Source organism: Mustela erminea, chromosome 13 (genome assembly GCF_009829155.1).
Source record: "Mustela erminea isolate mMusErm1 chromosome 13, mMusErm1.Pri, whole genome shotgun sequence".
In the NCBI taxonomy this organism is placed as follows: domain Eukaryota; kingdom Metazoa; phylum Chordata; class Mammalia; order Carnivora; family Mustelidae; genus Mustela; species Mustela erminea.
The window spans coordinates 84,991,905-85,007,312 of NC_045626.1; the positions used below are offsets into that span (position 1 = coordinate 84,991,905).

General features: G+C 49.1%; 1 protein-coding gene across 1 annotated transcript; it reads left to right on the plus strand.

The window, feature by feature from the left end:
* The first annotated feature begins 128 nt into the window (after positions 1–128).
* On the plus strand, positions 129–15,162 carry P2RX4 (purinergic receptor P2X 4). The gene is made up of 12 exons (XM_032309064.1): positions 129–337; positions 3,718–3,865; positions 6,813–6,884; positions 6,984–7,056; positions 7,485–7,581; positions 10,418–10,498; positions 10,602–10,743; positions 10,847–10,983; positions 13,345–13,438; positions 13,578–13,643; positions 13,951–14,046; positions 14,688–15,162. The coding sequence occupies exons 1-12, from the start codon at positions 204–206 to the stop codon at positions 14,712–14,714; spliced, it is 1,167 nt and encodes a 388-aa protein (XP_032164955.1). The 5' UTR covers positions 129–203; the 3' UTR covers positions 14,715–15,162.
* Positions 15,163–15,408: the final 246 nt, after the last annotated feature.

The following is a 15,408-nucleotide window of genomic DNA, read 5'->3' on the forward strand; positions in this document are numbered from 1 at the left end:
GCCGCTCGTACCCGAGGGGAACGTCGCCTCCGCCGGGCCCCCGCCCCGAGACTCAGCGCCGCCTCCTTCCGGGCCCTCCCACACGAGTAGCGGCGTCGCGGGCCGCGGGCCGCCTGGGCGGGGCTCCCGGGCGCGCGTAGCAGGCGGCGGGCCGGGCCGCCGGGCGCAGAGCGCGGGGCCGGCCGGCACGGCGGCAGCGGGCCATGGCGGGCTGGTGCGTGGGGCTGGCCTCTTTCCTGTTCGAGTACGACACGCCGCGCATCGTGCTCATCCGCAGCCGTAAAGTGGGGCTCATGAACCGGGCCGTGCAGCTGCTCATCCTGGCCTACGTCATCGGGTGAGCGCGGCGCGGTTCGGGGGTCCGGACGAGTCGCGACGGCCAGGAACTCCCCTTCTGGGTCCCGGCCGTGCACATGCTGTTCTTGGCCTAGGTCACCGGGCGAGCCCCGCAGGTGGCCTCCAGGCGCTGTCCGGGGGGCGGCCACCAGAGGCGGAGGACTACGCCTCCCCGGATCTTGGTCCCGGGAGGGCCGGGCGGTGGGCCGGGCTCCCGGGCAGCAGACTGCTTTGATACTGTGCATTTTCAGAGCAAAGCCTGCCTAGATCTTCATCCTCACGCTTCCTGCTTCTTGTTCCCTGATTTGCTCCACGCTGTCCTTTGGCTTTGCCCTTAACGTTTCAGTCTTTGCTCTTCACTTCCCATTCTGATGATCTACACACAGAAACCAAGGCTTGGACTTTCCGTTTGGGTCCTTTTGGGCCAGTGGCTTCCGGCCCTTAACTTTAGGTATCGCGTGGTAACCCAAGATGATGAAGAGGTCACACTCTAAAAAGCACATAAAGTTAGTTCACTTCGTTTTGTGGCGTTCTTAGGGTTTTTTGTTTAGGTACCTTCCTTCCCTTTATCGTTCCCTCTTATATTTCCATATATCCTGCCACCTTCTGTCCCCTCACCAAATATTTAATTTTAATTGAGTGCACCCGTTACAATTTAATGAAACTCGAGAGGAGGTAGAAATTAACTGGGCCCACTTTCAAGATCCACCTGGGGTGTTAATGGTGTCTAGAGCTGCTGAGCTGACAGATGTTACCTGCTCTGGCATTCCTTTTCTTAAAAGGCTTAATGGTGTGGTCCCCAGCTGCGCATTAGAACCTTGGGGAATCTTTTAAAAGTTCTGATTGCTGACCCCCATCCCCAGACCTTCTCATTTAATTGGCTATGGAGTATGACCGACTCCCCAAGCGATTCTGATGGGGAGCAGTTTGAGAACCAATGTCCTAGTGTTTCCTAATCCTTCCTGATCACAAAAGACTCACCTGAGGAATTGTATAAAGGAACAGGTCCTCCACCCTGGGGCGGGGCTTGGAATGTTAACACCGTCCACGGAATTCACATCATCAGGCAGGTATGGCTTCTAACACCAGCAGCCCAGCAGCGGTTGAGTTCAAGAGGATTCAGTGAAATGGCTTCCCACATGTATGGGCTGTACACCAGAACCACCTGGCCTACTCCCAGGTTTGGATTTAGTGAGTCTCGTTAAGTACCACCACCACCAACTTCTTGCCCCCCAGTGATTGTGACGCCCCCTTAAATTTTGAGACCTGCAACTTACTGGTTAACTAAACTCGCATTGCTGCGTCGGATTGGAAGTATTTAGAATGAAAGGCTCCCAGCTATTTCCTCTTGGCTTTTGATACTAGGGGGAGGATTAGTTTAACTCTATCTCAGGGTATCTTTAAAGTTCTAGACTACAGGAAGTGTCTATGGCTGCACTGTATGATACAGTAGCCCCTAGTCATCTGCAGCTGTTGAGGTCTTGAAATGTACCTACTCCAAATCAAGATGCTCTATCACCGTAACATACACACCGGATTTCAAAAACATAGTGTAAGACAACCAAAAAATTAAAATACCGCATTAATACATCTTACATCGACAACATGTTAAAATGTTTTGGATATACTGGATAACATAAAATCTATCACTAAAATTAATTTTATCTATTTTTCTTTTTAACATGGCCACTAGAAAGTACACTCTGTATGTGGCTTGTGTTCTATTTCTGCTGGGCAGCACAGCTTTCTAGGGGTCCTGGAGTGTTTGCTACTTTGATCATGAGGATCTATAAAGCAGTAAATGCTTTGCATTTATCCATCTTCCTGTGATCAAAACTGACTCAGGATCTGAACTCTGAGGGCTTCTTTCTTTATTTCTTTAACACATCTCAAATCTTCCTAATCCAATTCATCTTAGAGTAAACATGCATTTCTCCATGATCTAATTCTGTTATCTGTCATATGAGTAAATAGGGAATAACATAGTGATTCCCGTAAAACCATGTGTCTCTGCTGTAGCAACTCACTGCACGCTATGGTAAAATAATAGAAACCTTCCTGCCCTAAGTTTCTGTGTGCCCGAATAGACTTAAGTGAAATCTTATATTGCAGCTAAATTCCTGGAACCCCTGAAGAAAAGACCTTAAAGGCTGTCTCTAGGATGGACAATATAGAGACTGCTCAGACCAGACTAACTTATAAGTAACCAAAACCAGTGATTTTTTGAAATCTCAGCAGCTAGGGCTTATAAGGAGAGGAGAAGGATGCTTGTTTCTTTTTTCTAGAAATAATAGCAACAGTAATAGTCGCTGATAGGTGTTTAATAACAGCTGGCAGGAAGGAGTTCTGATTTATAGCATTGGCCAATTTCCATGGTGTAAATACTCCTGTCATGGTCAATTTCAGTCTACAATGGTAACACAAATATTGTTCTAAACATCTGATATGCAAAACTCATTTAACCTCACAACTACCCTGTGAAATCCTATTATCATTTCCATCTTATTGATGGGAAAAACTGAGGCATAGAGAAATTAAACAGCGTGGCCAAAGTTATGCCTGATTAATGGTGCAGTTGAGAAATGAACCGTGATCGCTGGCTTCCGTTTGTGTTCCAGTGTCCTAACCACTATGCGCTAATGCCTTTAGATTTTTTAATTATTCAGACTGGTTGTAATGCCTCCAATTCTTCCCAGAGAAGAGAAGCATACATGTGACCTGAATTCTTGGAGAAAAAGTAAAAAACAAGTATAAAATCACTTGAGCAGTGAGATTCTCTTTTTCTAGAGGGAGTATAACATACAAGGCAAGAAAAGAGGCTTCAGAGGCAAAAGACATGAGTTTATATGCTGACTTTGTCATTCACTAGCTGTGTGACCTTGGGCGAGTGACTTAACCTCTCTGTGTCTGTTTCCTCCTCTGTAAAACTAGAGAATAGTAATGATATCTACCTTAGAAAGTAGTCAGGATTAAGTTAGTTAATGCATATATAGAGCTTGGATCAGTACTTGGCACCTGAAAACACTCAAATGGTAACTATTACCATAATTTTTATCATCTCTGGGTAATTCTGCAGGTCATAGTGTGTTGAAAGTGCTCAGATGTCTAATAAAGACAGCGTGAGTACTTTCTTTGTGCTGGTCACTGTGCCAAGTGCTTTACTGTGTCATCTCATTTATCTCCAACAAACCACCCTATGGTTTGGGTTTTACACCCATTTTGCAGAAGTAGAAATGGAGTCTCCTAAGTTCAAGCAGTTTTGCAAAGTCATGTGATTAGTGAATGTTATACTGTCAGCCTTTGGCTATCAGAGGTTCCCTAGCATCAGTTCAAATTTCCAGAATTCTAATGGCAATTTAAGGGGCCTGTTCTATTTTGTAGGTGGGTGTTTGTGTGGGAAAAAGGCTACCAGGAAACAGATTCTGTGGTCAGCTCAGTTACTACCAAAGCCAAAGGCGTGACTGTAACCAACACTTCTACACTTGGATTCCGGGTCTGGGATGTGGCAGATTATGTGATTCCAGCTCAGGTATGACTCTCACCGTGGCTTCTGTCTAATAACACTAAAGCTTCTGATCAGCTCCGTTCCCTTTACAGACTTTGCACTCTTGATTAATGATTGGCAGAGTTCTAATATCACCAGGGCCCAGACTAATTGTCTTAGTCCGAGAAAGCCGTGCAGAAGAATCTCATTCTGCCTTAAGGTCTAATAAGCAATATTCAACCAGCCTTCTTTTGCTTTAAATCATGGCTGGCTTAGACGCAGACATCTCAGTCTGTCTCAAGCCCCAAAGATGGAAAAGCAAATATTTTAAATCCTGGGAAAAATTCAGGTGGAAATATTGCCTTTTCACATTTCGTATGTGCTTTATTGTTGTTAGCCCACAAGATAAATCAGACAGTTGTAGAAAGTTGGTCAGTAATTGGGAGACCAAAGCCAAACCAGAAGGGAACAGGCATGCCCGCATAGGATTTCATCAGAAACAAAGGAGAAGGGAAGAAAGCATTTGATACAGCATCGTAGTATCCAGTCTGTTAACCCACAAAGCTTCAAGTCAAATATTGACTCTCTTTAGCCATAGTAATGACTGTGGTCCACAGCCAGACCCTGCCATTTCCCTCCAGATGGCTCCCGGGCTAGGGTGACTGGGGTGGCCAGATCTCTCTTGGTTCAGAGCTTGGCTGGAAAAAACAAGGACTTGAGAAACTTTCTTCAACTGTGTCTTGCCCCTGCTTTCTCAAGAGAAGGGTTTTGCGGGCTGCCCAGAGGGAAGACTGAGCGAATGAGCAATGAAGGTCAAATGGAAGAGGGGATTTGTAGTTTGCTGGAGGTGGGTGGTCCTATTGGCATGCACCTGTGTCAACAGAGAGATCACTGCTTCCTGTGAAGCCATGGCCTTGTCCTGCCAAGCTCTGGGGCCATCACCCTCAGTCTGTTCACTGGGACCAAGGAAGAGTGTGGGCCCACTGCTTCTGCCCCTCAGGGGGAAAGGAACGGGCAGCAGCCCCGCCTCCCAGCTCAGCTCTGGCCCAGTGCTCCGTGAGCACCCCAGAGCTCCCTTCATGAGCTTTCACAATGGCCTCCTGCTTCTCCGGAGATGGAACATCTGTTTGCCCCACTTCTACTTGGCTCATCTCCAGACTGAAGTTTCCCTAAGCTTAAAATAGAGAAGAAATAGGAAAAAACAGTGAAGCCTACTGAATCGTTCACATCTATCTCGGGAGTCACAGGAACAGCCTTCTGTAGCACCAGGTGAAGAGCGTGTGTCTGCGGAAACACCAAGGACCCTGACGGGGCTGCCAGGAGAGAGACTCAGGCATCGTGCCACATCCTCGCGCTTCCTTTTGGGGTCATTTCCTTGTCTCCCAGCATGGCTTGTTCTAGGCCTCTCTTTGGAAAATGCCAGCCATTTCCAGAGCTTCTACCTCATCAGACCTGGGGAGATGTCTACAGACACTTTGACCCTTGAGTTACCCTGATCCCCCAGATGGCTCACGGGGCTAACTCCACTCTTCCCGGAGACTGAGATGCTGAGAGAAAGCTTCTGGCATTTCATTTTAGAATGTCATGGCTCAGTGAGGGGGAGGTCCACCTAGAATTTTGGGGCGTCTTTGTCTTGTACTCCTGGAGTTGGAAGGTCCTTAGCGACCAACTCTTTAGACTCATCCCCAGTGAACTTGCACTCCAGAAACTTTAAATCAACCATTTGGCACCTTCCTGGGAGGAGAAAACAGAACCTTCTCAAAGAGAGAAGTGCCAGTTACTGACCCTGACTGGGTCTTCTCTAGAATGTTTTATTAACTTAATTTCAGTTAGGAAAGAAAACCAGCCAAATTTGTGACTTTGGTGGTCTTGTATTTTTGTCCCTCGGAGGTGACCTGCTTGGCGGAGGCTGTTTTGCGTACCTGTTGGCTCTTTTCCCTCAACAAACCAATCTTTATTAAGGAACCACCTCATGTGATCGACATCTCCTTTTCCATGGAGGTGAAATTCATATGTCATGATAGTAACTATTTCAGATTGGAAAATCCCGCGGCACTTAGTACATTCACGATATTATGCAACTGTCCCCTCCTTCCAGTTCCAGGGCCACCACTCGTCTACTTTGTGTCTCTATGGAAACCTCATAACAATCGAATCCTGCAATGTGTCCGCCTTACTGTGTCCGGCTTCTTTGACTTAGCGTCGTAGCTTCAGCATTCCTCCACGTTACAACGTGTGTCAGGGCTCCATTCCTTTTTATGGCTGGGTCATGTTCCATTATAGGTACACGCACAGGTATAGATAAACACAGACTGTTTACCCATTCATCTGTCACCAGACATTTGGGTTGGTTCCACCTTTGGGTCACTATGAATAATGCCGCCATGAACATATGTGAGCAGTAGGCCCTGCCCCCACGGGTTCAGTTACCTGTAGACAACTGCAGGCCGGAAACACTTGCTCCTCCCCTGACCTGTCCTCAGGTCAGTCGTGGCCCACGCTGCCTCCTCGCCTCCCTTCCCCTCATCACGCAGTCATTTTCTCATCACACGAAGGAGGAGCACAATAGGTCTTTTGAGAGAGAGGGGCTATATTTCATGTAACTATTACAGCAGATCACTCTAATTGTTCTATACTAGCATCAGTCATTGTTGTTAACCTCTTACTGTGTCTAATGTATAATTGAACTTTATCACCGGGTATGTGTGTCTCAGGAAAGAGGGAGCGTATGTAGGGTCGGGTTCTATCCGCAGTTTCAGGCATCCTCTGGAGATCAGGGGGAACTGGGTACAAGTATTTATTTGAATCCTGTCTTCAGGTGGATTATAAGCTCTCAGAGAACAAGGGATCAAAAGTCATTTTTTAAATTGTTCTCGACATGGCATGCGGGAGAAGTGGAAAGTGCTGTCCTATGAAATGAAGGACTGGCATTCTTCGTGGCTCGGCTTGATTCCTCTGAAGGTAACGGAGTGATGCTATCTCCCCTCTACAGGAGGAAAACTCCCTCTTCGTCATGACCAACATGATCATCACCAAGAACCAGAGCCAGGGCTTCTGTCCTGAGGTAGGCAGCTTCTCAGGGACGAGCCTCGGGCCTCAGGCCCCTGTCCTCACACCTGACTGACCATGAGGAATTTGTTGTCCTGCTTTCTTCTTTTTCCAGCTTCCGGATAAGACCACTATTTGTAATTCAGATGCCAACTGTGTTGCTGGCTCTTCGGGCACCCACAGCAGCGGTATGAGCACGTAGCTGTGACCCCACAGTAGACACTTAGCCTGGGATGGGCAGCCCCTGACCAGATGGCCTCCCCTGTGGGGCTTCTCTCAGGACAGAGAAATCTCCCACATTCCCCAATTCCTCCACAAGATCCTAAAGAAGCCTGGTGTTCAGATTAGGGACCCAGGATCTTCTCGACCTTCACCTGTCACCTGTGCCCCAGAAGCTATCATCCCAGATCTTGCCCTGTGCTGTGGCTTAGCACTGCCCTTACCCTGCTCCTAGACTCAGGCAACAATTTTCCTCTCATTTCTGGAAACTGTATAAACCCCCGAGTTGGAATAGCTCAGGATTGATTGCACAGGACGCTGGGGTGGTGCTCCCACTCTGTACCTTGCGAAGTAGGCAATAGGAGACCCCTGTGGACCTGGGTCCTTGCCCCTGCAGGAATCGCAACAGGAAGATGTGTGCCATTCAATGAGACTGTGAAGACATGCGAGGTGGCAGCCTGGTGCCCAGTGGAGAATGACACACACGTGCCCGAGTGAGTCCTATTCGAGGGAAGACGGCTGGGGAGTTAAGCTTTGTGTGTTGTGCTCTTGGTGTCTGTGTGGAGTCAGGCTTCCCCAGGGCGGGGACCACAGACAACCGCCAGAGTTGTCTAGTGTGGTGGGCCATGGTACTTGTCACTTGTCATAGGAGTGCAGATGATTGATTCCTATGTCTGGACTCTGTTGGTTTCGAGTAACTCCAGGAAACAGCTCTCAGTGCCTTACCTATGACACACACATAGCAGGGCCGGTTTATGCTTTAACGAACTAGGAAGATCCCAGCACGACTAGACCTGAGGCTCAAAGGACAGCTTCAGAGTCTCCAGATTTTGACTCTGCTTCCCCTCGTATTGGCTTCCTTCGCAGGACTCATGGTGTAGTCCCCAGAGGTACCTTTGGACTGACATTCCCCCAAGTCTCCCAGCCCAGCTGTCCGTTGAGGTTCTAGATCTGTCCATCATGACGTCTTCAAACACATCCCGCAGCCCGTCACTGTGGCTGGAATGTGGATTTTTTTTTTTAATTTTCATTTTTTTTTTAAGATTTTATTTATTTATTTGACAGACAGGGATTATAAGTAGGCAGAGAGGCAGGCAGAGAGAGAGGAGGAAGCAGGCTTCCTGCTGAGCAAAGAGCCCGATGTGGGGCTCGATCCCAGGACCCTGAGACCTGAGCCGAAGGCAGAGGCTTTAACCCACTGAGCCACCCAGGCGCCCCAAGGAATGTGGATTTTGCTAATCATCTCAGGCCAAGTCACCTGCCCCTCCCCGGAGCTAAGGCGGACTCAGTCCCACGCAAGGAACACCTCCTGAGAGTAGTGAGATGGGGCTTCCAAAGGAAATTGGGGGTTCTGTTACCAGAAAAGAAGGAAGCAGAGACTGGGCCAGAAAATAATTCATGTCCACTGAAGTGTGTTATATTAAGTAGAGCAGGTTCAGGGGTGCCCTAAAATAAAACATTCTGCCCAGTAGTAATTGGCTCTGCTTTGACTGAGGTAGGGGGTTAGAGGTTGTGCTCCCAGAACTGCTTGCAACTTAAGCATTCCTTACCCAGAGTTCAGACTGAGGCCTGGATGAGGCCGGGGCGCAGGGAGCCCCATGAACCCTCTCCGGGCTGTGCTGCAAGAGAAGAAATGGATGAGAGCCTCTGGTTGCAAAACTGCTGAGGGCAGCAGCTCAGACTAGGGAAGGAAACACAAAGAGAAAAGGAATCTAGGATTTTTGAGGTGGAAAAGATCTTTCCTTTTAATCCTTTTAGAAAGGATCTTTTTGTTTTAGGGAGCTGTGCTCCCTAACATCAGTGCCACTGGCCATGGGTGGCTTTTGAGCACTCAAAATGTGTCTGGATCCAAGAAAAATGCTCGGTGTGAAATGCACTCCAGAGTCCCAAAGACATTATGGGGGATGGATTTATAGATATAGATATAGATATATTTATATAAATAAATCTTTATTAAAAAAATGAAGTGTTACATGCTACAATATGGATGAACCTGGAAAATGGGGTACTAAGTGAAAGAAGCCAGACACAAAAGGCCACATACTGTATGATTCCATTTATCAGAAAGATCCAGAGTAGACGAATCTAGAGAAACTCGAGTAGTTCCCAAAGGCTGGGGGGAAGGGAGAATAGATAGCCGCTGTTAAATGGGTACAGAGTTTCCTTTGGGGGTGATGGAAATGTTCTAGAACCAGATGGTGGAGATGGTTGCACATCCTGAATGTGTTTAATGCCAATGAATTAAACACTTTAAGATGGTTAATCTTACATTATGTGAATTTCATTTTTTTTTTTTTTTTTAAGCACAGTGAATCAGCCTTAGAAGTATTGCATATGAGGGGCGCCTGCCTGGCTCAGTGGGTAGAGCTCACGGCTCTTGATCTCGGGGTTATGAGTTTGAGCCCCCACTTTGGGTGTGGAGATTACTTAAAAATAAAAACCTTTAAAAAAAAAGTTTTGCACATGAGGTAGACAGATGTGGGGGGAAATTACAGTATAGGGAATGACAGTGGTTGGAAAAACTAGCAGTAGTTAGCATCCCTCTGGATACAGGAATGAGGGGATTTGAAGCCCTGGGAAGAGTGCCTTGGTCAGGGCCTTTCATGGCATCAGCACTGACAAGTTGGGCTCTTTGCTGTGTGGCCTTGCTTCTGTCTCAGGGTTGAGAAGACTGTTGGTTCTGTTTATAACTCCAAGATTCCACCTGGATCAGGGGTGCCCCCCCAAGACACACACAGAGGGTTCTGCGTACAGCACCAGATTCTCCTATAGAAGCCAACCAGAGAAATGGGGTCCCCTTGGAGACAGAAGCAGCTTGTACTGTCAGCCCGGAGCTGACGTGGCCCTTCAGAGTCCAGGCCGTGCGCCAACAGACATGTGATTTTTATGTACTTTGGAGATGAGGTCAGGATCCACCCTGTGGTTGAATTTATCTTTGCTTTGACTTGAAAAACCCGATCTGTGGAGCATTGCCGAGAACACCTGAGGAAGGTGAGCTCTGAAACCCCCTCCAGCCTGCAGGCCGAATAATTTCCCTGGGAGGCCACTGGGCACCACCCCTCCTTAGCTATTCCTCCGGCTCTTCAGCTTTCACTGCCTTCGGCCAAGAGGCACAAGAGGAAGAAATGGAAAGGCTTGGTTTAGTCTCCCCTGCTGACCTGGTGTTTATGCAGAAGAGAGTAGAAAATGCTCAAGATGTTTCACTTTTTTTCTTGAGAAGATGACATTGTAAGACACACGTGCATGTGCTTTTTAAAAAATATTATCCAAGGAAGTGAGTATACGTATATGTGTGTTTTATTAACAATACACTATAAATTTTTTTTTCAGACCAGCTTTTTTAAAGGCTGCAGAAAACTTCACCCTTTTGGTTAAGAACAACATCTGGTACCCGAAATTTAATTTCAGCAAGTAAGTGGTGGCCGGCCGCGTGAGTTCCCCCAATGTTTTAGAGTGACTTCTGGCTTTTCTTTGAGGTTTTCCTCACTTCATTTCTGCTTCTTCCTGACTTTAGGAGGAATATTCTTCCCAACATCACCACTACCTACCTCAAATCATGTATTTATGACGCTGTAACAGATCCCTTCTGCCCCATATTCCGTCTTGGCAAAATAGTGGAGAGCGCAGGGCACAACTTCCAGGACATGGCCATCGAGGTAGGCACGGGCCCCTGGCTTCTCTGACGCAGTCTTCAACACACGTCATTCTAGAACAGGCCCCAAGGAAAGCTTGCTCGCTCTCTCTGCTCACAACCCACAGGGAGGCATCATGGGTATCCAGATCAAGTGGAACTGCAACCTGGACAGAACCTCCTCCCTCTGCTTGCCCAGGTACTCCTTCCGTCGCCTGGACACCCGGGATGTGGACCACAATGTGTCCCCTGGCTACAATTTCAGGTAGGCGTGAGCTTGGGCCCCAGTTCTCCTGTGTAGGGGCAGGAGTGACGGCAGCTGGATCACTCCCCAGTGGGCTGTCCCTGCCCTTCGAAGACCAGCACTCGCTCAGCCGCCCAAGGGCAGTTGGGAAGGCTAGGTGCCAGGGAGAGTGTTCAAGCAGAGCCTCGTACCTGTGCTTTCCTGGCCCCCGAAAGCCTCCTGTGCCCCTTACTTCAGAAATCATGTTGAGACAATTTGCACAACAGCCAAGAGAGCCTGGCTGCTGGAGCTTCCTGGGGCCAGCCTCAACTAGGACCTCGGCTCACTGATTTTGAGGAATGGGTGAGCTTGTGATCCTCTGGCCCAAAGACCCAGGGATTAGTTTCTCAAAGACCAGGTCTGCCCCTGGAATCTCCAGGGTATGGAAGATGCAGGTCTAAGCCTCAGGAAAGGCCTTCACTGGTATTTCCCTGCTGAACATACCATATATGTGTCCTGGGGCTGCCTTGACAGACTTCCTCAAAGTGGGTGGCTTAAAACAACAGGAAGTTACTCTCTCACAGGTCTGGAGGTCAGAGGCCCAAAATCAAGGTGTCAGCAAAGCCAGCACCTTTTTTTTGCCTCTTCAGATTCTGGTGTCGCCCTGTGATTCTTGGTGTTTCTTGGCTCATAGACCCATCACTCCCATCTCCGCCACCCTTGTCACATGGCCTTCTTCTCTCTGGGCACATCTCTGTGGGTCCCCTCCTCATAGGACACCAGTCATATGGAATCAGAGTCCACGCTAATCCCGTACGAGCTCAGCTTAACTCCTTCTACCCGCAAAGACCCTGTTTCCCAACTTGGATTTCACGTTTACAAGTTCCTGATGAGTACAAACCCTGGGTGACAGTGTTCAACCCAGGAGAGCCCGTCATTTGATGGAAGGACCAAGGGGCCAGGGTCAGGTCTACCACTTCCTTGAAGCAGCAAAAACCTTAGCCATGAACATTTTTGTGGGTGCTCTGGGGTCTCTTCCATGCGTTTTGCCACTCTTAAACAAAGCAGCCCTGCCGGGGCCACCCAAGGAGGTCTGAGGGGCTTTTGTATTGCGCTTGTCTCCCTCTAGTGGTAACATGTAACAATCAAAGACACCTGTGATCTTAGAACCGCCTAGAACTGCAGTCAGCTATCACTTTGGCTCACTGATACTAGGGGAGCTATTTGAATTTTTTCCCGAAGAGAAAAATTAGATTTGTGTTGCTCTATTTCTACTGTTACACAGTTCTAGAAACCACTTCCACAGTGAGCCTCAACCTCAAGCTTGGGTCAGAACCTCAGGCAGAGAGAAGCTGATGGGAGACCTCACCAGAACTAGCATCAGGCCCCACCTGAATCCCAACCAGGACGTGGATGCCGTGAGCCGGTGCGATCATAGACCACGAGTTCAGGCTTCTCTGAACCAATGTCCTGTATAACACAGGCAGCAAATGGTCTCATGGCTCAACAGTGCCCCCTGCCCCCCACCACCATTCCATTCCCCCTTGTCAGGTTTTGCTTTTTTTAATGGCTTTATTGAGACTAGTTCCCATACCACGTAATCCCCTTAAAGTGTGGGACTGAATCGTGTTTAGTCATGAAGTTTTAAGACTATCGCCACAATTTTAGAACACTTTCATCACCTCAGTGAGAAACCCTGTATCCTTCGGCCATCACCTCTGTCCTCCCTCCTAGCTGTCCCTGCCACCACTGTCTACTTCCTGTCTCTCTGGACTTGCCTATAAATGGAATCACAGTGTCGCCTTCTGTGACCGGCTTCTTTCACTCAGTATTGTTTTGTTGTTTCAAGGTTCATCCGTGTTACAGTATGTATCATTTGCTTTCTCTTTATGGCCAAATAGTATTCTGTTGTGTGGATATGCCACATTTTATTTATTCATTTATCCATCAGTGGGTCAGTGGTTCTTTAAAAAAGATGTCCAGTGCAGATTTTGTGAGGCTTGTGAAGTTTCATGGCCAGCCCCATGCCCCCCACCCACAGGGCAGTCCTAGGGTTTGGGGCTCACAGGCCACATTCTGTCAGTGGCCAGATCTCCTTGGCTCAGCTGTGATATGGGGGCTACTCAGAGTCAGAGGTTCCAGCCCAGCCGTAGGAGGCGACAGTGATGCTGAAGAGTTCTTCTGGTGCCCCGTGGGCCCTGGCACACCCCTGCCAACAGCTCAGCCCTCACTCGTGACCTACAATGGCCGGGAGAGGCCTCAAGATGCTCAGGCATCATCCGTTAAGAGTGCCTTGGGAAGTTCTGCTCTGATATTCCCCATCCAGGACGCAGAGGGTGAATCCAGCCACTTGTCTGTCCCTGCCCCGTGCCCATCTGCTTCTCACCTGTCCTCCTTCCCCAGGTTTGCCAAGTACTACAGTGACCCGACTGGGGCCGAACACCGCACGCTCATCAAGGCCTATGGCATCCGCTTCGACATCATAGTGTTTGGAAAGGTAGCCTGGCCGCCCCCTCCTCTTGGGGCACTGGCTGAGACCCAGGCTTCTGGGTTGGCCAGAAAGGGGGCCCTCTCCCCACCTTTTATCTGCTCATGCCCTCTATCACGACTGTTTCTTTTTCTCCTGTCTTTTGCAGGCTGGGAAATTTGACATCATCCCCACCATGATCAACATTGGCTCCGGTTTGGCGCTCCTAGGGGTGGTGACTGACTTAGATTGCTCCTTCACCCCCTGAGGCTGGGGGCCTCCGCAGCAGTAGTTAGCACAGCAAGGCGAGACCCTCCACTGGCATCTTGGGGCTTCCCCTTGACCCTAAACTCGTTTCTAGAATAGACCATCTAGGCTTGTTGCCCTTGCCTCCAGCCCCACCTCACCTTCCCAAGACCACAGAGCCCTTGGGGCCTCGCCTTTCCTTGGAAAATTCCGGGCTTTGCTGGGAAGGGACAAGCACAGAATAACCGGCTCAAGCATCCCGCCCGGCTCATTCTCTCACTCTCTGCCACACTCAGGCGACGGTGCTCTGTGACGTCATTGTCCTCTACTGCATGAAGAAGAGGAACTACTACCGGGAGAAGAAATACAAGTATGTGGAGGACTATGAGCAGGTAGGTCCCCTCCTAAAGGTCCCAGCACCTTGCCTCCTGCACCTCTCTCACGCCAGTGGTGAGCACCCAGAGTACTGGGCGAGGCCCTAGCACAGCGGTGCTACCAGGCATGTGGTCAACCCAGGTGGCCACACAGTGCTCCTTCTTCTAGACTTCTAGACCATCACTCTTTAAAATCTAGTTTTGGGGTACCCGGGTGGCTCAGGTCATGATCCCAGGGTGCTGGGATGGAGCCCCACATTGGGCTCTCAGCTGGAGGGGGGGTGTCCTGCTTCTCCCTCTCCACCTCTCCCCCCGTCTGTGCATGCTCTCACTCACACGCACACTCTCTAATAAATAAAATCCTTAAAGAAAAAATCTAGCCTCATCTTAATTAGTGATGTCTCAGGTTAGTCATGATAACGAATATTATGACAAAACCCCACACTACTTAAACTTGCCTCACATAGCAAGAGGGGTCGGCACCATGCTTTGAGATCCCCTGCTCAAGGACTAACCTGAGTATGTTCAGTTGTGAAGGGGTGCCCGAAAGGCCTCTCACCCGCCCCGAATTCTCCAGACTCACCTGCGTGCAGCACGTGCTGGGGGTACATTTATCCATAAGCGCATCCGTCAACAATAAGCGTTATCATTCTTTGCAGGGTCTTGGCAGTGAGATGGACCAGTGATGCCTCTCCACACCAGGGCTCCCCGTGGCCCTCATCAGAGCACAGCCAAGAGGGAGAAAAGGCTGCTCTGTCATCTCAGAGAAAGTTCCAGATTCTGAATCCATCTCCACTGCACGAGAACGACATGGTCACCCAGCTGTTTTGTGTGTAGGATGTGCAGAGCAAAGCACCCTGCAACCTGGGGTGTTGGGGTGACCTCTGGCCCAAGGGCAGTGGTGCTCCCGCCACTGGGGCCTCGTCCGGCTCCCAGCTGAGCCCCAGCGTCTCTGGTCAAGCACTTTATGAGGGAAGGACGGACTGCTGGGTGTGGTCACTGGACCCTTAGCATGCGGGCTGTGCCTGGGCTGTGGTTCCTCTTCCGGTCCGTGCTGTCACAAGATAGCGTGTGTCCTTTGAGAAAAGGCCCGCTGCGGTGGTCAAGGACCAAACATTAAAACACTTTTCTCAATCTTTGTGTGGTTTCATAGCACGAACTAGAACTTTCCTCCCTTCCCTTTTACCTCAACAAGCAAACCCATCTGTTGTCCCAGCTCACTGTGCTCAGGAAAAAACTTCCCGAAGCAGTCTGCGTTTGGAGCTTAGGCGTATTCCCCGCTTCGACATTCTCTTGAAAGCCTGAGATTTTTGATCTTGGTCAGGTTGGGTTCCCACAGAACTTACAAGATCTTGTCCTGTACTGACTACTCATCTTACC